The sequence below is a fragment of the Camelus bactrianus genome, chromosome 26 (genome assembly GCF_048773025.1).
Source record: "Camelus bactrianus isolate YW-2024 breed Bactrian camel chromosome 26, ASM4877302v1, whole genome shotgun sequence".
NCBI lineage: Eukaryota > Metazoa > Chordata > Mammalia > Artiodactyla > Camelidae > Camelus > Camelus bactrianus.
Window position 1 is genome coordinate 23,560,964 of NC_133564.1, and position 26,667 is coordinate 23,587,630.

Below are 26,667 nucleotides of genomic sequence, written 5' to 3' on the forward strand. Positions count from 1 at the left end.
TGCTGAAATGATTGGTGATAGCCAAGTGGTGAAGAAACTCTGTGCTGAAGTCTACATTTTACCTCGTAAAGCAGAAGTGAGCCACTGAAGGTATTTGAACAGGAAATTGGCACTAGTGCTTAGCTCTTGAGCAAGATAAAGAATGAAGAGGAGAGCTATGATAGTGGAGTCGTGTGCCTAGTCCCAAAGGCTAATGGGAGCCCTGCTGGATAGAATTCAGGAGAACCAGATTCTGAATGTTTGTCTGAGTTGGAATTTGGCAGAAATGGTGATCCTTAAGATATGGGGAGGCAAGGGAGATGTTAAAGATGCAGGTTTCTCTCTGGAGCAGCTGGTTATGTATTTGGGTTGCCATTAGGATTACAGAAACACAATCTTTTAGTAAATAAAATTTTACCTTTAGTAGAATACAGTTTCTCCAAAAAGAAAGAAAGAGAAGAAATTAAAACAAAGCAATCCAAAGTTGTTACATGACACACAGACGTCACTCACAGAACCTTAATATGAAAGGAGTTAGGGGGTTTCCTTCCTAGATTTTGGTGATTTGGAAAATCTCAAGCAAATAAACGTATTAAGACATTTTGTCTTAAAACAAATAGCTGGTTAATTATCTGGATTTTTCATGGATAAGATTCCTTTTTAGTGGTAGTTTAGAAAGGAAAACAAAAGGTTAGAAACATTTTTTCTAATAGTTACTAGTTGGTGATGTGACCAAAATGTCTTCCTTGTCACTACATACCAAGTACAATTTAGATCCTCTTATTTTTACTACCATTTGTATTTTCAAACCCCTATAGGACTCAGCCTAGTAACAAAGAAGGAGGTCTAAGTAATGGGTGTGACTTTTGATTTTTTGAAGAAGTATATATACTGTTTGACAAACATGACTGCCATTACCCACCATTGTTACCCATTTAGATCAGCCTTTCCCCACCTCCCATTTATGGAACATTTAAAAAAAAAAATACTTGTAAAACTGAAATCTCCTAAATCATATTCTACCCTTGGTAAATTAAGAAATCTACTTTCAATTAAGAATCTCCTGGGAGTTCAAAATTTGTAGATGCTGACAGGCATGTGCAGAATAGATAAACAAGATTATACTGTATAGCACAGGGAAATATATACAAGATCTTGTGGTAGCTCACAGCGAAAAAAATGTGACAATGAATATATGTATGGTCATGCATAACAAAAATCACGTTCTATACTGGAATTTGACACAACATTGTAAAATGACTAATAAAATAATGTTAAAAAAAAAGAATCTATGACAGTGTTCTTCTGGACATGGTATTTATTCTAGGGTATCTCCTAAATTAGTTTTCCTAGTTAAATAGCTAACATTCAACTTTATATACTAAGCTTATAATGCTTTCATATTCATGTGGATTTTTTTAGTTGTCTCACTTAAAAAAGCCAAAAGAAAGGAAAGAGCACATCATATTTAATTTACCTGAATTTTCATTCTCTTAAATTTGTATTTGATCAGTAAAATAATTCAGTATTAATTTCAGTTTCGTATCATGTACTTCATCTTAATATGTAAGGCAATAGGGCTGTATAGGTGGTGTATGCTAACAAGGCTTATGGTTTGAAAGACCAATATGTATTTTATATACTGTACTACAAAAGTGAAGTAAACTTGTGAAGGAAAATATTGATGTTGTATTAAATGTTCTATTTTAATTAGCTCTTTGCTGACTTAACTTTGCATCTTGCTTTCTTTACATTTATTTTAGCTAACATTTTCTAAATTATGCTGTGACTGGCATTGTTCAACCAAGTGCCAACAGGTAAGAGTTCAGATTCTTGCCTGTAAAGTTTGCCTGTGTTAATTTTATTCTTATTTTTCTTAGAGGTGTAAAGGATGTACTAAAGAAGAGACTGAAAAACTATTACAAGAAGCAGAAGCTGATGTTGAAAGAGGACAATTGTGTTGACAGTTACTATGACTACATTTGTATTATTGACTTTGAAGCCACTTGTGAAGAGGGTAACCCGCCTGAGTTCATACATGAAATAATTGAATTTCCTGTTGTTTTACTGAACACTCATACCTTAGAAATAGTAAGTGAATTGTTATATTTAAATTTTACTTTTAGCAGCAGCTAGTCTGAGGTTAGCTAGTAAGGTGGAAGGTCCAATTTGCTGTTTTAGCTAGAATTAGAATTCCAAAGAGGGGGTTTTTGCTCTGACTGCATACTTTTGATCAGCTTCATTAATAGAAAGGCTGTAATCAAATAATTTCAGAGTCTGCTGCTCTCCTTTTCCAGTAGCTAAAATTATAGTGTTTTTTTCTCTTTGCTTAGAACATGTATCTGACTGGACATCAGAATCTCCTGGGGATTTAAAAAAAAAAAAAAACTTGGCTTGCTGCTTGGCCCTCATCCCAGAGATTCTGATCCGCTTGTACTGTGGTAGGGCCCCGGCATCAAAAGCATCTCAGCTGATACGCAGTCAGGGTTGAGAACTACTGCAGTAGACTAATGTGTACTCTGATCTCTAAAAAATGATAATATACAGAAATTACCCTTAAACTTAGAACTGGTTATCTTTCTGGTGAAATGCTTTTGGGGGAAATGACTTAGAACCTTGGCTTCTAAGCCATATGAAATATATGCTTTAGATATTTTCACCAGTGCACTATTTGTTCAGGATCTCAGCAGATATCCTCCAAATTATGATACCGCTTGCCTTATAAAATCTGAACAAGGATGTATCATAACATTTCATATATCCAGGAGTTATTTCTGTGGTATCCGTAGTTGCCACCAGCACACTGGGGATAAGTATAAAAAGGCTTTGTGTTTTAAAATACATAGAATTGTTTCTGTGTGTTGTTTGAAGCTTCGTTTAGTTATATTCTTAATCAGCCTATTTATATAATTTCCTTGTCCAAAGCAGATTAAACCTCAATAAATTAGAAGGGGAAAATGACAGTAATGAAGGCAAATCATCTTGTATAACTCACTAGATCCTACATCCTCTCTCTCACTCAAGGACATTGCTCTCACCATTCTCTTCCCTCAATTAGACATGAGTGATTTCTTGCTTTCTACTATATTGTTCCCATCACATACAGACTTGTTCTTTTTCACATAATCAGAAGCCTTCGCTTGATCCCACTTCCGTGCCAGCTACCCCATGTCTTTGTTCCTCTACAGCAGATTTCTTTGAAAAAGTTATATAAACTTCTGTCTCTGTTTCCTCCCATTCTCTCTTAAACCCACATGACTAGGTTTAAGTTATGTAGTCCATGCCATCATTCCACTAAGATCACTCCTCGAGTCATCTTTAACCTTCACCTGAGCCCTGGTCGAATTGACCACTCTCCTGGAAGCACTTTATTCAAGTGACTGCCAGTACACCTCATTCTCTAGCGTTTTCTCCAGCCTCACTGGGTGTTCCTTCACAGTTTCCTTTGCTGGTTGCTCTTCCCAGCTTCCTAAAACAAGATGCCCTATGTTCAATCCCAGATCCTCTTCTCTATGTAGATCCTCTCCCTTAATGATCTCATCTGTCATCGAGTTCCATGGCTTTTAGGAACTGAATGCTAATGTCTTTCAAATACGTATCTCCAGCCTTGTCCTCTTTCCCAAATCCAGATTGCTTACTTTACATTTCTACTTGAACATCTTAACAGACATCTTAATGTGTCCCAGATTAGATTTATCCTCAGCCTGTTTTAGCTTCAAGGCTAGCTGAAGGCTGGCAATTCTGTATTCTCATTGCTCGGTTCCGAAACCTTGGAGTCATCCTTGACTCCTCTGTTTCTCTCACATCATCACACATCCAGACCAGCAGCGACTCTTGTCTTCAAAATATATCCAGAACCCAGTCACTTAAGAGAATTGCTATGACTCTATAGTTTGAGTCCCACTGATTTCTTGTCTGGATTTACTGCATTCACCACTTAACTGGTCTGGTCTGTGCTTGTTCCCTGTAGCCAATTCTCAATGTAGTGGCCAGACTGATCCTTAGGAAATCAGGAAGTCGGATCATTTTACTCTTCTGCTCACAACTCTTCTATGGCTCCCCATTTAACTCAGAATAAAAGTCATATTCCATATATGACCTGGCCTCTTCTTGCCTTGGATTGCGTCATATTGACCTACTTGCTGTTTCTCCACCCCTTTACCTCCCAGGGCTTTAGCTCAAATTCCTTTCCTTCAGAGGTCTTGCTGCTAATTCCCTTCTTCCCTCTCATCCCCTCTTCCTTACTTCGAGGTCTTCCTTAACCTTGCCTTCTAAATAAAGCATGACTGGTTCTCCGTTCAGTAGTGCAGCTTGAACACCTCCCCCCCCCCCAGTGTTTCTGATCCCTCTTATCTACTCTGTTTTTAAGACCCCTCATCACCTTTTAACTTACTATGTAATTTATTTAAATGATTTTTAAATAGTCAATGAATGCATAGTTCTCTGTTGCATCATTCTGTTAAAAGTATTACATAACAAAATTTTGTTAGTGTCGTACCTAGTATTACCTGCTTGTAATGGTAAAGGAAGTTGCAACATATTTTTGAAAGATGTTCATCTAAAATTATGAAACAAAATACTGATACTTAAAAGAATATAGAGTTTATTTACCTATGAGATTCAGTTAAGTAAAATTTTTCCTTTTGCTGTATGTTTGGTAAATAAAGAACATCTATAACTTTTGACGTTCTGTTGTTCTTTTACTCTTTTACAGTTGTTAGTAACTGTTGATAATTCATCTGCTTAATACGCTAGTGTGTAAAAAGAACTTCATAAAAACTTATTTTTCTTAATTTTTAAATTTTCTGTAAGGAATATTCTTTTGTCTTTTTCTCCATAACTGCCTAATGTTGATAATTGCTGCCGGTAAATCTTCAGGCTTTAAAATTGTCCTTAGTTTTTAACAAGTGACTTAGTGTGATCTGGTTTAGGGAGGTAGCATTGGGCTAGAGGAAAAAGTACTTAGAGACCTGAGCCTGGTGATAAGAATACTGTCCTTACTGAGTCCACAGGATTGTTGTGAGCATAAAATAAGACAAGCATGGAAGCTTCTTGAAGAGGTTAAACATTGCTAAAATGTGTAGTAGTATTATTGCTGTTTATACTACTACATGCCATATAGTTATGCTTTGACTATTCAGAATTCATGTTTAATGGAATCATAATATAGAAATAAAGACTATTCAGGAGTATATGAAAGAACAGTCATCTGAGCTAATTTGTTATAACTGAAGACTGACATTTCTTCAAAATACTTCATTATTTAAAAAACTCTTAGTATCTTGAAGTAGAGGTTGCCGTTTCAAAACATTATAAACAAAATCATCAGCATTTTGCTCCTCTGGAAAATGTTTATTTAAACTTTGGTTTGAAGACTTGCTTTCAGATACTTGTTTTATCTTAAAATTTTTAAAATTATGAAACCTATTTTTTTTAATTAAAAAATTAGAGCACTTTGGAATAGGACATTATCTTTAAATTGTTAAAACTCTGGAAAGGTTCATGACGTGAGCACCTATAGGATTATAGTCTTATGTGGCTGACTTTGTCATGTATTATGTATCATGTATCTTAAGTCATAGAAAATACTTTAATTTGCTGTCCTTCCCTTGTAGGAAGATACATTTCAGCAGTATGTGAGACCAGAGATCAACACACAGCTTTCTGACTTCTGCATCAATCTAACTGGAATTACTCAGGTTATAATTCTGTGTTCTTTTTTCTAGAGTTTGGAAGTAGTTTTGAAATTGGGGATTCATTTTATAGTTTCAAAAATTATTGTTGTATACAATTTAATGTGATGCTTTCCTTGCTTGGTTAAGATCTTTCATATTACAGTATTTAAAAGATAGAAAAGCACATTTTTTTATACCGGGTAAGATTGTTTTCAACCTTTCTTTTTAAGGAATTGTTATGATGAATCTGAACATTGCACTTGTTTGGAGCATTAGTGAAGTAAATGTTACCATGTTGAACTTGGTGATAAAGTTTTAAAGTGTATCTGTTTACAACCTGACTTCATATGTAGCTTACTTTTTTTTTTTTTTAGGTCTCTGATTTTTGGTTGTATTCTAATGTGGTAGGCCCTTTGTTCATTTACTTAGTTCCTTTATTCACTCAATCACTCATTCAACAAATATGTCAGTGCTTGCTGTAGTATTTGCCAAGGTACGAGGGATATGAAGATGGTCAAGGCAGTCTCTCTCTTCACTCACTTAACAGTCTGTAAGTCAGGGGACAGAGTAAACCAGTCGCTGCAGTGTGGTCAGGAAGTCTGCAAGTCAGTCAGTGTTTCATCAGGGTGTCATGGGCATCTATAGGAAGAGCTCCCTATGTAATGGGAGGGCTGTCCTGGGAAAACTCAAGTTGGTGAACTTGGGCTGAGTCATGACAGGTAAATAAGTGGAAAAGAATGACTGGGCATGTCAGATGCGAAGGGCAGAACTACATGTTGGTAGTTCTGGATGGTTCAGGTGTATTATGGGCTAGTAAGAAAGTGGTCGCAAATAAAGCTCATGTCAGAGGCAAGCTCGATTGTGAGGAGACTTGTGTGTCTTTTTGTACTGAAAGCCTTGGGGAATGTTTGGAGGATTTTAAGTATAAAGCGATGTGATGGGTCAGATTCACCCTTTAGGAAGATGTGTGTATGTTTTGGAGAAATGGGAACTTCGAGATAGGGAGACCACTTTCAGCTGAGAAGAGATTGCCCTTTTTCTCCCCTTTGGAGAATCAGTAAGCCACTAAGTTGAAGCATAAAAAAGAGAACCCCTGGGGATGATCTTAAATCTTAATTTTGGGAGGATTATATACTTCAATTGAAAGCAGTCCCTAATACTTAATTATAAACAATTTTTAATGATCTTATAAATGGAATTTTAGGTGAACCTTAGCCTAGGAAACCATGAAGAATTCATAACATCATAGATAAGACTTTCTCTTACTGTTCCTTTCCCTACAGTGTTTGTGTCTGGCTATTTTGTGGGACTGTGTAGCTACCCTGGTTTTTATGACTTTATTTTCATATCCTCAGGATCAGGTAGACAAGGCTGATACCTTCCCTCAGGTACTGAAAAAAGTCATTGACTGGATGAAATTGAAGGAATTAGGAACAAAGTATAAATATTCCATATTAACAGATGGGTAAGTATTTAGGAAATTTATCTTTTTAATCTACTTTTTAAGATTAAAGATGTCCTTATTCATTTAACTTTTAGAATACCACAAAAAATATTGTTTACTGAAGGTCCTGAAGTCTTGCACAGCAGACAGTATTTTTTCATTCACATTCTTATTCCTAGTTAAATTTTGAGTCCTAGGGGTCAAAGAGAGGAGGGAAAGTACCAATGACAGTCTGATCGAGGACTAGAGGAAGATGAAATATTAATGTGTGAAACTAAAATGACTTTACTGAAACTATTTTTTATCAGGACACTTCTGTGCTCAGAAAAGTCCAAACTCTTCAGTCTGGCTTTCAAGTCTCTCATCTAATCCCTCGCTACCTGTGTAGCCTAGTCCACCTGCTATTTTTCTTTTTCATTCTAAGTCAGGCTGACTCATGAATCACATGGTTTATCCTTTCTCTCTGTACTTATGCAGCTCTCCTCTCCGCTGGAAGGCTTGCTTCCTTGACTAGTTTATTATCATTCAGAGCCCACCTCACATTTTACTCCAGACACTACAACTCACGTTGATCTTTTCTTGAAGATCTGGCCTCCATGATAATGTACCATTTGTGTTGACATCTGACTAAATATTCTGATAACTAAGCTTAATGTGTGTGAGACTTATGTTTGCAAGGAGATTAAAAATCCTTTCAGAGCAAGGACTTTTGCTATTTGATAGTCTTCCATGTTGTTTACTATAATGCTGGGCTCAACATGTATGCTTTGAAAGCATTAGTTAACTGAAAAGCCAAGTGGGGAGATGAGATTAAAACAGGGATTACAGGCATTGTGCTGAGGTAGCTCCTATACCATATGCTATTAAGGTTGAAGAAGAAAGTCCTCATCAACTTCTGGTTCAAACTGTGGACAGTTGGACAATAAAGCTGAGGTGTTGCCTATGTGAAGGATTTAGAGGCTGTCACATGCAGTAGGGAAAGAGCATTGAATTTAGTTACATCATAATTGTGCTTAAAAATAGAAGTTTGGGGAAATGTTGCTGGACCTCTTTAGAAATCTACTGATTTGCAACATAAATGAGCAGTGTTTCTGCTAAAGTACATGGGTGGTTCTGTCATAACACAGACTGTGTGATTCTCTAAAAACCTCCTGTTCTGAGACACATCATTCAAAACCTGTACAATTTTGTACCTGGAGCACTAACAAAAACAATACCTCAAGAAATAATTTGCACAGCCCAGGCAAGCAGCTTGTGGTCTGTGGAAGTCACATCAGAGGATGTTACAAATGCACAGAAGCCAGAGGACCCTGGGGACAGGCACTTGTTTTAAATTTTCTTAAAATACATTTAAAAGTACTGTTGCTGGTACTGCTGCTGAGTTGAGAGCTTTTTTCTTTCCTGCTGAAGGTTATAATTTCTATTGCTCCTATTCTGACTCCCTTTGCCTGAGAAAGACTGTATGAACCAACACAATTTCCACTTGATACAGTCAGGGTTCTTCTGCTTAACTACACAGGTTGGTTAGTGTGGTAGAAACATGTGCCGTGGCAGAACAAATGGTGATCTAATTGCAGTCAACTGCTTTTGTCTCTTTCAAGTATTTTGTTCATTTATTTGTTTTTTTTTGTTTTATTTCAAAGCATGCCCTCAAAGAACATCCTAATACAATAAACCTGGCTTTACCTGTAAGCTGAGTAGTTATTTTAGAATTAAAAAATAACAAAAGAGATGTGCCTAGCTAATCAGAATCATAAAAATGGTCAAAATGAACCCAATAGGAATTAATTTGTGAAAAAAATTTAATATACCCGACTTCCACTTTTTCTTTTTGAAGTTTAATTTTGCATGATTATTTTGGAGCAAGAGAGCTTAATTTTCTAAGCTTGATGTTATATATATGACTATAAGGAAGAAAAGTGACCTGTAAATAAAAACAAGTAAAATGACTTAAAATCCTCATTTTTGAGAATTAGTATAGCATTTATTTAATCCAATTTTTTTTTTTCTGTTTTTGATTTAAGTTCATGGGATATGAGTAAGTTTCTGAACATTCAGTGCCGGCTAAGCAGGCTCAAATACCCACCTTTTGCCAAAAAGTGGATCAATATTCGAAAGTCATATGGAAACTTTTACAAGGTAAGATTTCTATGTTGATTATACTGCTCTTAATGGTAAATTTGTTGTATTTTGCATGTACCTTAAGTTGTGGTTTATGAGGTCCTCTTCACAGAAAAAGATCATATAATTTGTTGTTATTTTTCAGATTCCAAAATAGTTATGTTCATGTGAGTTTAGAAAAATGAGCTATTTTCTCTCAGTCTTTTATTTAACTATATACACAAACACATATATGATCTTCAATAATAGAGGGTTGAAACTGTAGGGGTATTCAGTATATTGATTGTAGAACAGATGCTCCCCACTGAATTTTAATTTTACTAAAGTTAATGCATGTGTGTAGTATAAGTTTTGTAAACAGAGTATTGCGAGGCTGATAACAAATGGCAGTTTTCCACCAGGGCCCTCACCCGTCCTGGTTCCTGTTCTTGACGCAAACACTTTCAACCTTTTAAAGCTATTCCTTCTAATATTAACCTTCCTATTTCTAAGTTATATGTTTATGCTATTTCTTGAATTTTCAGTTTGAGGTATCTGTTGAGTTCCTGCAATGGAAAGTGAAGATTTTGCTGTATTAAAAAGCCACCCATTCCTGCATGTCCTTACCCTCCCTGCATCTTTCTCATTTAGTTACATTAGCTTTGTAATCAAATCATTAGTCAGTGTTTACGTTTCTCATGACTTTGGAGGGTGTTCACGACCTTTCCCCAGATCTAAAAATTGACTTCTTTTGTTGTTTTCTTACCCTGTTACTCTCCACTCAAACTGTAAATCACTTCTCAGTACTCAAAACATGCAGGTAGTCTGGCCGGTTTTCTTTTTCTTTTTTCTTTTCCTTTTTTCCTTGGAGACTGTTTTCCTGGAGGCTTTAATCCCCTAATCTGAACTGTTTGTACTAAAATCGTCCTGAGAGATTTCTGTTGCTTCTCTGTCATGTATTAGATCTTGCGTCATCTTCTCTTTCCCTTTACAACCTCATATTGGTGAAGCACATCCTAAAGTAGGTTCATGAGAAAAGATGCTTTTCTTTAAAAACTTTTTTTTGGGTAGTTTTAACATTTAAAAAAATTGAGAACTGTGTATACAGAAAAGTGGAGTTTGACAAATTGTTTTAAAGTGAAATTCCTTGTAAACTCCATCCACTTAACCCCCTTCCTTCCTCCCAGAGCTCCTGTAATCCCTACTGTCATGGGAATCATTTTGTTTTTTATATAGCTTTAATATCTATATGTTGATCCTTGTACCATATAGTTTAGGGGGTCTTTGCCTGCTTTTAAATGTGATATAATTGGCATCATACTGGCTGTATTGTTTATTTTGTTTTTCCCCTCAACATTATGTTTGAGATTCATCCATGTTGTGTGTGTAGCTGTAGTTCATTTATTTTATTGCTGTGTAGAATTCCATTGTGTAACTGTACCATAGTTTATCTGTTCTACTTTGGCTGGCCATTTGGGTATTTTTCATTTTGGGGCTTTTATGAACAGTAGTGCATGTCTTCTGATGCCTTGTGTACTCGTTTCTCCAGAGTATAAATCTAGGGGTTTAATGCATCATTGGAATTAGTTGATAATGCAAAAATAGTTTTCCAAAGTGATTGTGCCAATTTGTACTCTCACAAGAGGAGTGTGTGGATTTATAGTTGTTCCACGTCTTTGCTAACATCTGGTATTGCCAGACATTTAAAATGTTTGTATAGATGGTTGTGTGATACTATCTCATTGAGGTTGTAACTTGCATTTGCCTAATTATTCATGAAATTGAGCTCCTTTTCCTATGACTATTAGTCATTTGAATTTCTTTTTTTGTAAAGACCCTGTTTAAATCTTCTACCCATTTTCAAAAAATTCGTCTTTCCTTTTGTTACTGGTTTATAGATCTTTGTTGGGATTACTAGTCCTTTGATTATATTTGGTAAATAGTTTTTCCTTTTTTGTGGATTTATCTTTTTACTCATTTTGTGATTTCTTAGAAGTTGGTTATGAAAAATTATAAACATATACAACAATAGACACATGTAATGAACTCTCATGACCTAGTTTCAACAGTTATTAATTCATGACCAACCTTGTTTCATCTCTAACCCCACCCACTTTCCCCTTTCCTTATTCTTTAGAAGATCTCAAACATTACTTCATTTGCTTTGTAAACATTTCATTATGTAACCCCCAAAAGATAAAAACTCTTAGAAAACGTAACCACCACACCATTATCACACCTAAAAAAAATTAGCAATAATTCCTTGATCTCATCAAATCATCATAAATATTGTATTTTGTTTTCTTTTACCCTTTGTGTGTTGAATCAAGATCAGAATAAGGTTCACACATTTGGTTAACGGTTGCAGTTGCTTAACATGTCTCTTAAGGTTTTTAATTTATAAATTCCTTTCCCACCTTCTTTTTCCCTCTAGCAGGGTTTTTGGGTTTTTTCATTGGTTTTTTTTTTTTGATTGAAGTGTAGTCAGTTACAATGTGTCAGTTTGTCATGTACAGCATGATGTCCCAGTCAGGTTTTGTTTTTGTTTTTTGTTTTTTCTTTAAGAAACTGAGCCATATGTCCTGTAGAGTTTCCCATGGTCTAGACTTTGCTTATTGTATTGTGTGCTATAGTTTCAGATATGCCTCTGTCTTCTGAATTTCATGTCAGTTTGTAAGGGCTTGATCAGCTTTAGGTTCTTTTTTTGCTACAGCTCCTAGATGGTGATGCATTCTTATATAAGAGGTTTTTCTCCAACCTTTAACTTAGAGGAATAATTCACTTTTTCTAAGGATAATTATTAATAATTACTAAAACCATGAAATAATTTTCACATCTGCAATATCTTAGATTGACCAGAAGGTTGTAGATACATTAAGGCAGTTGCCAGTGCTTGTTTGAGTAGAGAATAGTATTTTCCTGTGAGTCTGTTCATGTTGGCCAGTGTCTTAGGCTGCTCTTTTCTGTGTAGATTCCCCCTCTTCATAATAGATAGCAATTATAATGCTAATTAGTTAAGTGAAATAATACATTACAGAAAAATACCACCCAAAAGAGTTAGTTTGGGTTAAAACGGTAGGAGCTTCAACTTAGATGTTCAGAACCATACATTTCCTTTCATAAATGATTTGTTAAATTATAAAACTTTTGAGATGTCTTGAAGATTCCATCTGTTTACATGTATTTTTATCAAAAACTATTAAGATTTTTTTATTAGGGGGGGTAGGTAGTTAGGTTTATTTATTTATTTTTAGAGGAATTACTAGGGATTGAACCCAGGACCTTGTGCATGCTAAGCATGTGCTCTGCCACTTGAGCTATACCCTCTCTGCTGCCCCAAGATTATTTTTTTTAAAGCTCTGAAGTTTGTTATTTGCTTTATTCAACCCAGGAGTATTTGTCCTTTGCCTAACTTTATTTGACTATTACTGTAAGTTCAGCTTCTTATTTTCCCACTTCACAGTGACTTAACAGAATACTAAAGAATTATTTACTAAGCTTTTTGTTTGTTTTTTAGGTTCCTAGAAGCCAAACCAAATTGACAATAATGCTTGAAAAACTAGGAATGGATTATGATGGGCGACCTCACAGTGGTCTTGATGACTCTAAGAACATTGCCCGAATAGCAGTTCGAATGCTTCAGGATGGATGTGAACTCCGGGTTAATGAGAAAATCCATGCAGGACAGCTAATGAGTGTGTCCTCTTCACTACCAATAGAGGGCACTCCAGCTCCACAAATGCCACATTCTAGAAAATAACAGCATTTTTGCCCTTTTGTCTGTGGATCATTCACTCTAACTGGAGTTGCTACAAAGAGGTAGCAGTTGAATACTTATTGAATTATTCCTTCAGTGCAAAATTTAAGCACTTTAAACATTTAAAATCTTACTACAGTTATAGGTATGTGTGTGAACAGATTCTATGGGGAGGGCATATTGAATCTTTGTCACCAGCACTTTTGATATGAGCAGTATTTGTTACACAGTAACAGTTCCTGCTTAGAACTGAATTTTATAATTTAAGGTGTCCAGGGTGTATTCCTGTTGGTTTTAAAATGCAAAGGTTTCTTGGCTCTCCCCTCAATGGTCATCTTACTGATGTTAAAATATATAATGTATTTCTGCATTAACATCATTAGATCAGATCATTTCCTAAAATGTAGAAAAGATTGGAAAGGTGGGCCTTATCTAGCCTTTGGGTTTTAAGAGTACCATAGTCTTTTTGATTTTTGAGTTTATATGTGAGGTTCAGCTGTGAGTGTGAATTTCATACAGTACTTGGTACATATATCTGCCTGTATTTCTTTTCAGTTCATGATTGGAAGACTTGTGATGGATTATAGGGTCTGGTTAAAAATTCAATTACTGATGAGATTAATGGAAAATCAAAAGAAAATACCATTTAAAGGAGTAAAGGGCTACAGCTTGAACTTTATAATATATGAGTCAGTGGGATTTTTTGGATTTGGCGTTTTGGTTTCCCTCCCTCTTAAGACATATGTCTGTCCTAATTCTTAAATCTAAGAGACCATGCTTTGAATTAGACTTAAAATTAAGGGTCACCACTTAATTTTGCCTTTTTATTCAGCATTATATGTGAGGTTAATAAAGTCAAGTAATGTTTTCTACCATATCTTAACGTTTTTTATTATTAAAAACTGGTTTTACATAGTAAATGACCACTGAATGTTGAATAGTTAATTCTTAACTAATTCTGAAAACAAAAATGTGTTTATGGAATTGAGAAAGGAAAATTCTTCTTGTCTAGAAGCTAAAAATACATATTTTCAGAATAGGATTTCCTCCTGTAGCTTTCCTAGAACAATTTCATTGACATTGTTTCTTTTCATTTACTTTCTAATAATAATTGTGATACTACTTTAGTTTAATGATTTATGCAATATAATCAAATTAATTTTGTAGAGATTTTCCAACCCTGATACATAAGAGAAAACTAGGCATTTTTCTTGGTATGAGAATTCTCCACACAATGCTATTGGTTTTTTACTTGAAAGGATGGATTTCTGCCTTTGAGCAGTAGTTGTAGAATCAGCATAATAAAGAATAACAAGTGGCTAACAGAAGGCACATGGGTATGTGATGCCCTTAGACAAACTGATATGGATTATAGTAAAACAAGGAAATCCAGATTTTTTAAGTTTATACTGTAAACTCTTGGGGTGAAATGGATATATGCGAAGATTTTTGTGAATCCCAAGTAGCACCATACAGTATACCATAAAGTATTACTGGACATTTTAAAGCATTTCCTTTAAATCCTTACTAAGTTACTGTGCCAGGGCCAAATAGTAGAGAACAGCAAATCATTACTGAGGTTTGAATGCCAGGAGGTCTCACTCCTTAGGGAGATTTTTCTGCATAGCCACCTTACCATAGAATTCAAGTTCATGCCGCAGCAAACTTATATCTCACCAGCTTCTAGAGTTGCTCACAAATAGCTAGAAGTTGCAGTTGGGAAATCTTGAGTATGGCAAAGAAATATTACATTGCCCTCCTCCTTTGTGTTTTGTTTGTTTTTAAGTCAAGCTGCTAATTTTTTTGCCTGTTTTACTTTTTGCCACGTACCCAAGTTTTGTATTTCTGTAAGACCTTCAACATTATAAGCTCTCAATATCCTTTTGGCTTAACCAAATATTTTATCTGGTGATGCTTTACTGTCCTAACTCATTTTTTAATACTTTGCTGAGGAATAATTGTCAAATGTAATTGTATATATTTAAGTATAAATGTGATGATTTGATACATACTGTGGAATGGTACCATGATCAAGATAATTAACACATATATCACCTCATATAGTTAGGGTTTTTTGGTGGTGGTAAGAATGCTTGAGATATACTCTCGGCAACTTTCAAGTCTGCAGCACCGTATTATTAACCGTAGTCACAATGCTGTACATTAGCTCCTCAGAAATTATTCTTTGTATAACGAAAATGTGTATCCTTTGATCTACATCATCCCATTTCCACCATCCCCAGCCCTTGACAACCACTGTTCTGTTTCTATGAAATTGGCTTTTTTGTTTGTTTTTTCTAGAGTCTGCATATAAGTGATACCGTACAGTATTTGTTTTCTCCATCTGGCTTATTTCACTTAAACCTCCAGGGTCATCCACATTGCCGCAAATGGTAGGATTTCCTTTTTTTATTTGGCTGAATAATACTCCTCTGTGTGTGTGTGTCTGTGTGTTTGCCCGGAAGTGTGCCATTTCTGTTTGTTTCAGGGTATTTTTTGAGTTCCCTTTTTACTTCTCCTTTGACCTATTGATTGCTCAGAAGTGTGTTGTGTAATTTCCACATATATGTGAGCTTCCCAGATTTCCTCCTGTTACTGATACTTAGTTTCATACCATTGTGGTCAGAAAAGACACTTGATATGATTTCAGTCTTTTTAAATTTATTGAGACCTATTTTGTTACTTAACACATGCTCTATCCTGAGAATGTTCCTTGTGTGCTTGAGAAGAATATATACAGGTATACCTCAGAGATACTGTGGGTTCGGTTCCAGATCACTACAATAAAGTGAATATCATAACAAAGTGAGTCACATGAATTTTTTGGTATATTTACACTGTACTGTAGTCTATAAAGTGCGCAATAGCATTATGTCTAAAAAACCCAATGTACATTCCTTAATTAAAAAATGCTTTATTGCTGAGAAATGCTAACCATCACTTGAGTCTTCAGCAAGTTCTACTCTTTGCCAGTGGAAGGTGTTGCCTCGATGTTGATGTCTGCTGACTGCTCAAGGTGATAGTTGAAGGTTGGGGTGGCTGTGACAGTTTCTTAAGACATCAGTGAAAGTTGATCACATCAACTGTAGCTATAGTTACTTTTAACACTTTTGTGTCTTAATCTATATGCTAGAGTTCAAACTAACTTACCAACATAGCAGTATTAGAGTATTTTGAATTTGAATGTATATTTACCTTTACCAGTGAATTTTATATTTTTTTACGTGTTTTCATGTTACAAATTGGTGCCCTTTCATTTCAGCTTGAAGAACTCCCTTTAGCATTTTTTGAAGGCAGGTCTAGTGGTGATAAATTCCCTGTTTTTGTTTGTCTAGAAAAGTATCTCTCCTTAATTTCTGAAGGACAGCTTTGCTGAGTTAAGTATTCTTGGTTGACAGTTTTTTTGTTGAGCATTTTGAATATATCATCCCATTCTTCCTAACCTGCAAGGTGTCTGCTAAGAAATCCGATGGTAGCCTTATTAGGATTCCTTTGTATGGTCTCTCTTCTCTTACTTTCAAAATTCTTTTTTTAAAATTTTTGAGATCTTGATTATAATGTATCTTGGTGAAGATCTCTTTGGGTTGAGTCTGTTTAGGGATCTAGCTTCATGTACCTAGATGGCTGTACAAAAAAAAAAACAAACCACTGTTAACTTCATAGGTAACAAGCTTGCAAGGCTTGTTGGTAATGAGGATCAGTGGGGAAGGGGAACGGATTTATGTTTACAGTTTTTCCCATTGTTCTCTAGGTGAGGAGTGCAAACGAATCTAATGAGACGTAGAGGTCAAAGGGCTTAAGCTTGGCTGATGAGGGGCTGAAGGGTGGAGGTGGTCATTTTTATGGATCCTGTGTCAAGACTTGAGTAAGAGACCAGTGATGCTGAGGCTTTCAGCTCAATCAATCAGTTTTTGAACTTCTAAATGCACGTTCTCAAGAATGATTTCCTTAGATTTCTTTAGGGCAAATATTGATAGATCACTATGGAGTCATTTAGTATGATCAACAACAAGGTTAGAATATGAATCCTTATTTCCCCTATTGAACAAGAAAACAAAGTAGGAGAAAGCGTATGATTTTCCATCATTGTTGATGGAGATGAGTTGGAGCTTGAACCTTTCCCTTCACATGTCCATTCTTGCTTGCTGACCCTGTTCCTTCCAACATAAACCTGTTTTCCCGTTGGATTTGTTTTTGTCAGTGGGACCATGATTATTCTAGTCAAACAGGCTTGAAACCTTGGAATTAGTTGTGGTTCCCCATGCCCTTTTAGTACAATGTCCTTTGATTATTTTCCAGTCACAATATCCACAATATTGAGTCTGCTTCCATCCTACTCCCCAGACCATGGCTGAAATTTAAGTCACTCTTCTCTCTTCCTACATGCTACTGTCACTAAAAAAGCTCCCTAAAATGTCACACATTGATCTCAGAAAACTTTGCATTTCTCATGGGATAAAAGCCAACTCTTCATTGGCATTTAAGACCCTCCACAGTCTGGTTTCCAGCTATATTCCAACTTTTATAGCAGCCGTCTGCTCTGGGCTAATCACTATTCTCCTCACTGTCATACCTGAATCACACCTACACCATCCTATTTCTGTCCCCAGCAAATTAGCCCATCAGTCTTGTTCTCTTGATTCTGTTTTTTGTTTGTTTGTTTGTTTTGTTTCGGTTTTTGTTTTTAAGACCTACTTTGATCCCAGACCACACTGATTTTAGGGAATAACTCCCTCTATTTGTTCATTTCAGTTTTTGTCATAGTCATTGGACCCATAATTTGTGCTGCACAGATTCCTATTTATCTCAGTGTTTTTTTCCATTTCCTAAGGGATACTCAATTAAAAATAATTAGTAGTGGTAAAAATACTCCATGAGATTAGTACCTTTTCTTGAAACTGCAAAGAGTAGAGAGCTTAAGTCTTGACTAGTCTCCAGTCAAGGAGTTACTGCTCGCTCACAGTTACAGATATGAGCTGTTCTCTGTTACTGTGCGCCATAAATCAGTTCTTAGAGTGTGACTCAACAGTAGACCTGTTTAATCCCTGTCTATGCTTGGCTTTCCCTCTAGGTGCCAGGAAAAGCAAACAGATGCTAAGCTCTCCTTCTTAGTTGTTCAGTCTGTGCGCTGCTGATAAAGAATCTGCTCTATCTTTGGCCTCAGAAATGTCATTGCTAACCTTTCCTCTTTCTGGAACAGTGATTTGCAAACTTTTTTACATCAGTACTCTCTAATAGTTTTTTTGTTTAATAGTTTAATTATCTTAAAAGGAAACTGTTCCTTTGTACATTTAAAACTGTTCCGAAGTTTAAACATTGGCAAAGGATAGAATTTCCAGCATAGTATGAATACTGGCATTTTAAAACAAAACATCACTCTTTCAAATATATCCAGTGGAGGCAAAATATAGAAATTTAATACTATCAACCATATTAAAAATACATAAAGATACTTAAAATTTTACATCTTTCCTTTTTCTCCTTGAACTTGTATTTCATTGTGATTTTCCCACAGGATCCTTCCTTCCTTCCTTCCTTCCTTCCTTCCTTCCTTCCTTCCTTCCTTCCTTCCTTCCTTCCTCCCTTCCTCCCACCCTCCCTTCCTTCCTTCCATTTCTTTATTTATACTTTTTAAGGGAGGTATTGGGGATTGAACCCAGGGCCTTATGCATGCAAGGCACATGCTCCATCACTGAGCTATACCCTCCCCCCATCTTTTTTTTAAATTCTTTTTTTTGGGGGGAGAGATAATTAGGTTTATTTATTTATCTGTTTTTTAATGGAAGTACTGGGGGTTGAACCCGGGACCTTGTGCATTCTAAGCACACACACTACCACTGAGCTGTACCCTCCCCTTCACAGGATTTTATCTTAATGTAATACAACATAATGCCTAGATGGGTCCCCAAAAATTGAATTTTGAAAATACAGGGTCATATTATTGCACTTATAATGAAAAAAATTATATTTCAGTCTGTATTGTCACACAAAGGACAAAAATAAAGATAGTGAAATTTACTATACAAATTGACCATTCATTGAACTGAGAAAGTCCCCAGTAATCACAAGGTAGTCACTAACACTTTCTAACCACCACCACGTGCCTTCCCTGGAGAAGCTTAAAATGTCTGGGAGTAGGGGACTGAAATGGAGGATGGGGGCCAGTTCCATTAGACCAGATTCTTATATTGTTGGAGTTTGTTGTCATAGGATTTTACTGTATGTTTTTATGCCCGGAAATAATACTGGTCACACTATCATCTTTGAAAAAAAAAGTATATAGATTAACATTTTAAAATTTATTATAAGAGGGTGAGTATTGCTTAGTAGTAGAGTGCATGCTTAGCATGAGTGATGTCCTGGGTTCAATCCCCCAGTACCTCCATTAAAGAAAGATAAATAAAATTTAAAAAAATAAAATGTATTTACTATGGCCTTAAGTCTGTGCTAAATTTCTTCTATATTGAGTTGTTAAAATTATTTTACATAATTGATCAAAATATAAGTATTTAAGATTTTGATACTTATTAAATGAAATGTAAAATTGTTGAGAGTCCTCTTTTAATGAGAGTAATTTTCTCATTGGTTTATGTATCCCTGCATAAATATGGCATTGCTAGAATGAAAGAGGGCTCAGCATCAGTTCTGTTTATGTCCTTCATTTCTATCTATGTAAGTGCTGAAACAGCCCCTAAATAGAGCTGGGTATGGAAGTAGCTTTATTAGAACAGTTTTACTCAATTCTTTAAATTCCATGCCAAAGATCGTGTTGTGTTTTTAATTATCCTTCAGCTGACAATATGATTAGTTTACTGTTTTTTTTTTTTGTTGTTGTTGAAAACAGAATTGGTAGCTCTAACTTTTGGAAGAGTTTGTTACTTAAAGTTATTTATTCTCAAATTTGGGGACATAAACCCAAACAGCTCTACCGAGACTATCAAATGATTATTAAGTGTACCTGTTACTCTTCCACTTAGAAAAACTTTATTTAATTCAGTTGGAAAATCCAACCTGTTACTTTCAAAACACCTTTTCAGATATATTTTTCATACAATTAGTGCTTTAAATATTTTTATCATAATATGTATTTTATTAAATGTATCAGTCATCAAAACCTTGGAACCACAGGTTTAATCATTCAGTTTATGGTAAATGTCCACCACATGATGAAATCAAGCCAAATAGCCACAATCTCATCATTAAATCAAGTAAACAAATCATATTTCCTTTCTGTCAGAAAAAGTCTGACTTTTATGTTGTGTTAATGGATTTTGAAGAATATTATAAAAAGTATTAAGAATGTCACAAAACACCTCTTCTAAGAAATTACTAAAAGCACTCAAGGGGTAAAATTTTAGTTTCATATTACTTAACCTATAACAAGTCAACGGTCCTCTATAAGCTAAAATTATCAGTTACCTAAGAAGCAAGTAGGTTGATAAGGCAAGATAATCTTTCAATAAAGATGTGTGCATATATAGAACTAGGTGTTTAGTTTTTGGTAGAATTAGGAATCAAAAAATAACAGTTTTATTAGGATCAGATTTTTCTATAGATGTTCTATAGGGTGCTAAAAACTGATGTGGCAGGTAGAATCTAATTTATTTTCTTTTAATAGGTGGTGGGAAATATTAATCATTTCATAAAATTAAATAAATTGAGATATGTCTGTATTTGAAGTAAATGTTTCATAATATGAAAATTTTTGTCTGTAGGTTTTATCAGTGCATCATGAAAATTCTGGTAGTCCTGAAAAATATCCCAAGTTATAATTAAAGTATCAGCATTACTAAAGTGTTCTTGTTTTGACTGTTCAGAGTTACTTTTCTTCAGGGTCAGTGATTGTTCTAAAGATAAATACTTTAAGTAGTAGAAAAAGTACTTATGAGAAAAGCTGTTTGTAGCATTCAGTGTTTCTTAAAGGTGCTTCCTGCTTTGCTAGTAGGGTTTCCATCAAGACTGATATATTTCTTCCTAGGCATGCATCTGGTAATGGAAGCGGCCAGTCTGTTAAATAAGAATCAGCATTACTTCCACTATATCCTACTTTGCAACATATCCAAATTTTGAACATCCTAACAATTCCCAAATACGCCATCTCTAAATCTCCCTTAACAGAAACATAGAACAGGAAATGCCAGGAAGCCCCAGGGACTAACACTCGTGGACCCTGTAGACTTGAATGCCTCAGGGCAGTACAGCCTAGCATGAGCTGGGGAGGTAAGAGGTGTGCCTTTGGTTTATGGAAGGTGAGTGATGTGCCTTTGGTTTATAGAGTGGAGGAAATACTGTGGATGCAGTATTTTGTTGTTTTTTAGATTGCTCAGTTTGAGGGAAAGTTATGTATGAAAGGTGAGAATGTGGAGTAAGTTTCCTTTAAATTTACCCTTCCTCGGCAACCCCTTGATAGATTTTGAGGTCCTCTTGATAGGGTTAGACATACCCTATATGAACACTCTGGTCCAGAGTGTTGAAAATTTCTGTCCTTACTTCCGTATGTTTGTGAAATGTTTTCGTCAGCGACGTTGTGCTTTTTTTTCTTATCTGAGTTCCCATTTGATAAAAGTTCTTATTTAGGACTTCCTTAGTGAGCACTGAGAAAACTGGGTTAGTCTTTTGAAGGGGAGTGAAAAACAAACCAACCTGCCCCTGCCTCAGTGTCATAAAGCTTATCCATCAACCAGCCAACACCAGGCCTTTTGAGTTCCCCTTATCAGATAAAGTCAGGAACACCTGGGTTAGCATTCTTTCCATGTCAGTCTAGTGCTTATTCAGTCCTGAGCTGTGTTGAAACTGCAGACATACCAGGTATAATGTTAAGAAACAGTTTTCAGTGCAGACAGCTGAAACCCAGTCACTCACTCTGCTGAGTGCTTTGGTGATTACACTGCACTCGGCTTGCTTGCTTAAAATGTATAAAGAGCACTGCAGGGAACAATGACCATGACTTCTTCATTCTGTGTGTATAGTGAGAAAAATATGGGAACTCCAAATAGTAACTTAATGATGATTCAGGAAATTAAGGAAAGACAGGCAAAATATAATAAATAAACCTTAAGTCATAAAACTTGCATTAAATCCTGTGTTCCTCATACAAGCAACTTCCTCGAGTTCTACCAGTTATGTTCAGGGAAGAGAGAAGGAAGGGGAGCTTTTAAAAACTGGATCTGGTAAAGTTCCAGCTTATAATTTCAAACATTCTTATAGGGGATTTTTTATCCAAATATATGGGATAATAGTGCACAATAAGAATCTTATGCTGTTTTGGATACCACAGTTCTTTATTTTTGAGAAAGTTTATTAATCCATTCAAAGGCTGCACTCTACCACAAGACTTTGTATGGCCTTACTGAGTAAAGTCATTGATTCTAAGGCTCTATTTGACTCTCAGATTTGGGGAGAAATTTACTACTTCTGTCCAAAATAGAAGGAAATAGAATAAGGTAAGCGTTAGGAATGTCTCAAGGCCAAAAGGAATCTGTACAAAGAAGAGGAAGGATTTGGGGATGAGGTAACCAGAATGCCTCATCCAGTGTGTGCTCCCCTAAGCTTGTGTCCTTGGTCCTCCCCTTGCTTTATTTTTCCCCTGGAATGCACAGGATTTTATCACCTCCCTGCAAAAGATTCCTAAGATCTATTGCCCTAAGATCTATAACCTCTCTTGAGTTCTTCTCTACCAGCTTACTGGGTATTTCATGAGTATCACCAACATTTTAAATTTAATACATTAAAAAACAAACATATGGTTATAACCCACCCCGACCCCTGCCTATACTTCCGTCACCTGCTTATCACTCATTCAGATGCTTTGGCAAAGCTGCCAGTTTCTTGTTTTTTGGGCTAGAGGCATGCTTTGTCTTTCACAGTGCAGGCACGCTGTGGTTTTCTGCTCTTGGAGAAAGCCTAGAGGTAATTACACTTTGCACCTAGAATGAAAAGTTTACTAATAAAGCTACAGAAAAGTGTTGTGCTTTCAGGAGGTGATGCCTGAGCCTGCTCGAGTCAGCTGTTCCCTCCATTGCTCCCAGATGTGGTGTCATATACCTGCCTGGTGCATCTGTCATCCCTGCGAGGCTCTGGACTCAATTTGCTATAGCCCCAGGAGAGAAACAGCTTGGCTCCTGCCTCCTTGCAGTCTGTCTTTCATCTCTTCTGTTGAAATAGGTGGGGTTTGACTCTGCTTTTACATCTAAGTGCATCTCTTTAGGTTTCCAGCTTTTGAACCATGCTTGAGTGTGAAAGGGGTACATAATTCTAATTTATTTAAAAATTTTTCTTTTTATACTCCCCCACTTATAATTGATATAAATCATTTCTCATATCCCCTAGAACTTCTTAAAAATCCCTCCTTTAAGACAAGTGGTGAATGCTTTCTTGTGTGAGCTGTCAGATACATAGATGGTGTATTTGGGAAACCAGTGAATGCAGTGCCCTCCCCCAACTACTCAGTTTCATGCCTGGCATATGTGACTCTTCTGTGACTCAGTGATGAATCCTCCAAGAGTGTGTCTGGCCCCATCTCCCTGTCTTGAAATAGTTACGTGAACATTCTCAGACCCTACCCTTAAGGGCCCCATCTAAAACAAACAGCACAGGGTAAGTAGGGCTTCCTTGGAGTTCAGGAATGTCTTACGAAAAATGAAGACAACAGTGGAGAAATCTTTCCCTCAGCCATGGTAAATAGATGAGATACAAACGGGCTGAGGCTTACATTCTGTTGGAAACTTTTAAATATATACTTCTAGAAAATTATTCTGTGCTTGGTACCTGATAAAAGAAGGTTGGGCACTTTTTTTTTAGTTCAAATCAGTGGCATACCATCCATAATTACATTGTTTGTATTCAACCAAAGCAACAAATACTTATTGAATATTTCATTCTAATTGGGAAAAGAAGGCATATATAGGGAGAAATAGCTAACTACATAAAGTAAGTTTCTCAAGGGGCCTCAAGGGCAGCCTTGTGTTTGATAGTTTAAGGATTTGGAGTCAGATCTGGGTTTTGATCTCAGTTCTGACACTTACTGGTGGTGTGGCCTGAGCAGGTTACTGAACCTTTCTGACTGCCATTTTTCCCTATAAAGCTTTCTTTGTAGGCTTGTTGTAGGAGTTAAATGAAAATGAGGTAACAACTGAATCATGCCTAGTGAATTATGGCCAGTTTAGCTAGAGTATCATAGTGTAAAACATCCACAGAATTCATCATGGTGTTAAAGGGTGTCCTAATCGGCATGGCATAATGCATACAGGCCTACAGGTCTCCTTATTTGCCATGATTAAGGGATGAATGACCACAGAAACTGGAATGGTACTGAGATTTTTGGCAAAAGCAAAATGGTTTTGACAATGGGAATAAGGGGGTGTGTGAGGGACAGAAGGGAAGCCGAGGCCAGATCAGCAGACACATCACTACATCAGTTCAGTAGGACGGTTCACACCAACCCCCATACAAGTAGGTTTAGTTACCTAAGTGCCAAGTACCCATCATCAAATGGAGGTGATGGAGACGTAAAATGATTACCATCCATGATGTGGTCGAGGTACACAAAGGATATTATAAGAACTGAAGTAAAGACTCATGGACTAGGGAGTCAAAGAAGCCTTCCTCTAGGTAGAAACACAATTTAAGTCTTAAAGAACAAACCAACAGACGTTAGAAGAGTTAATATTACCAAGCAGCAGAAACAGCACGTCTAAGAAGTGAATGCGTGGGAACATAAAACACAACTTGATTCTATAAGGTGATGTTTTCCCAGTGGAGCTTCATTTTTCTTTAGTATGACAGCCCAAATTCTAAACCTATTCTTGACTCTTACGCTGACCCACACTACCTGCATCACCTACTTGGCTAACATTAAGCCAGATTTCACCTGGTAAGAAGTGTTCTTGAAATCTCATCTAAAAGTCCTGACCACGAAGCCTTTAAGAATAGTGATATTAGATCCAACTCTCAGTCGGCTTCTCAGATTTCCACTAGACTGGTTCTACAGCAAGTGTTCTGTAGCTCAGGGAGTTCCCCAGCCCACTCATGTATATTTGCACTGAAATGAATTGCTCACTCTAGCCCTACAGTAATAGCCTTCACAAATAGTAGGCAGCTTAAAAGGCAGTCTCGTTAGACCTTAGTGGAAAGATTAATGGATACCAAAGTCTTGTGTTTCAGTGGCTTTCAAATCTAATTTATCATCAGAATTGCTTGAGGAATTTTTAATGTAGAGTCCCAGCTCCTTCCCAGAGACTAGGGTGGAGCCTGGGTCTGTATTTAAAAAAAAAAAAAAACAACTCTCACAAGTGACTCAAATCATCAGCCAGACCTGGGAACCTTGGCTGAGAAGTTGGCCACTGGGCTACGTGTCCACTGACCACTGCGGATGGTTACTTACCAATCAGGTACTTCCTCAGAATCGATACCAAAAGACACCAGTCATGCTCTCAAGTGGAAGTGCTGAGTACTACTCTCTGAGTGGTAGCAACATGTCTCCTCGTAGGCGGAGGCAATCAAAGCCAGTTAGCAGAGAGACACAAAAGCAGCTCACATGCCAAACTTCACAGATGAGACATTGCAGTCATGTCCTGGCAGCTTTCCAATTCCCTGTCCCTTCCTGAAGCCTGGCCACACTCTTGTCCTTGCTTGCTTGAGATGTTCCTTTATTCATATAATAAATCCCCCTCTGTGGCTAAAGCCAGTATAAGTTGTTTCTGTTACTTGCAATTAAAGATTCCAGTGGCTAGGAGTCTAACTAAAATAGCTTCTCTAAAGAGCAATTGAGGCATACACTTTATTTTTTAAATTTTATTGTTTGTTTATTGAAGTGTAGTTGATTGACAATGTTGTGTTAGTTTCAAGTGTTCAGCAGAGTGATTCAGTTATGCATATATGTATTCTTTTTCAGATTATTTTCCATTATAGGTTATTACAAAAAATTGAACATAGTTCCCTGTGCTATGTTACAGCAGGTCCTTGTTGTTTATCTCTTTTACATATAGTAGTATCTGTTATTCCCAAACTCCTAATTTATCCCTCCTCTAGGAGTACACTTTATTTTTTTTTAATTAATCAATTTTGTGGGGTAATTAGGTTTATTAAGTTTTAGAGGAAGTACTAGGGATCGAACCCAGGACCTTGTGCACACTAAGCATGTGCTCTACCACTTGAGCTATACCCTCCCCCCTCTAGGCATACACTTTAAACATGCTCTGGTATGAAATATCAACTTTCTTTCCAAACAAGCCTGGAAATGGGCTCAGGGGAGGAAAAAACAAAACACTCTTACGACTGCATAGTTTACTCAGCTATTAACTTGGGACAAGGAATACTCCTTTATGAAAAAAAAGAAGACACTGTATTGATAGGAAAAAATGACAGTGATGGAAGCAACCCATGAACCAGTGGGGGCACAGATGGGCCTCCCTAAGGGTAAAGGAACTACTGCCAATTGCGTGGCAAGGATGATTTCCGAGGCTGAGCCAACCTCCGTTACACTGATCCCAATCTGTGCCTTCTGCCTCACCCTCTCTGGATCAGCCCGAGGCTGGCAGAGGTCTCTGAACAGGGCTGGGATTTTTGACCTGGTGGGCTGAAAACAATCAACACTGTCCAAGGAACAAATAGAGCACAGCTGTTTTCAGAAGGGAAAACAGGCAAGCTACTCTTTCCCAAAGGGAGCATCCTTGCCAAGCTAGGATGCCCTCAGGGTCTTCCTGCACAGGGCA

At 36.5% G+C, this 26,667-nt stretch overlaps 1 protein-coding gene across 3 annotated transcripts in view; it reads left to right on the forward strand.

The window, feature by feature from the left end:
- Nucleotides 1-26,667, forward strand: part of ERI1 (exoribonuclease 1) — a 41,738-nt gene that overhangs the window by 7,181 nt on the left and 7,890 nt on the right. Inside the window, exons 3-8 of one of the 3 annotated variants that reach the window (XR_012502371.1) lie at nt 1,860-2,070; nt 5,595-5,678; nt 7,010-7,119; nt 9,123-9,237; nt 12,716-13,017; nt 15,257-15,348. Coding sequence is in view for 1 of the 3 variants with exons in the window: in XM_010953231.3 (XP_010951533.1) it covers nt 1,860-2,070; nt 5,595-5,678; nt 7,010-7,119; nt 9,123-9,237; nt 12,716-12,958 (763 nt within the window). In the remaining 2 variants the exon portion in view is untranslated. Of the gene's footprint in view, nt 1-1,859; nt 2,071-5,594; nt 5,679-7,009; nt 7,120-9,122; nt 9,238-12,715; nt 14,965-15,256; nt 21,343-26,667 lie in introns of those variants that run through there. The other 2 variants (XR_006724353.2, XM_010953231.3) reach the window with 2 other exon arrangements.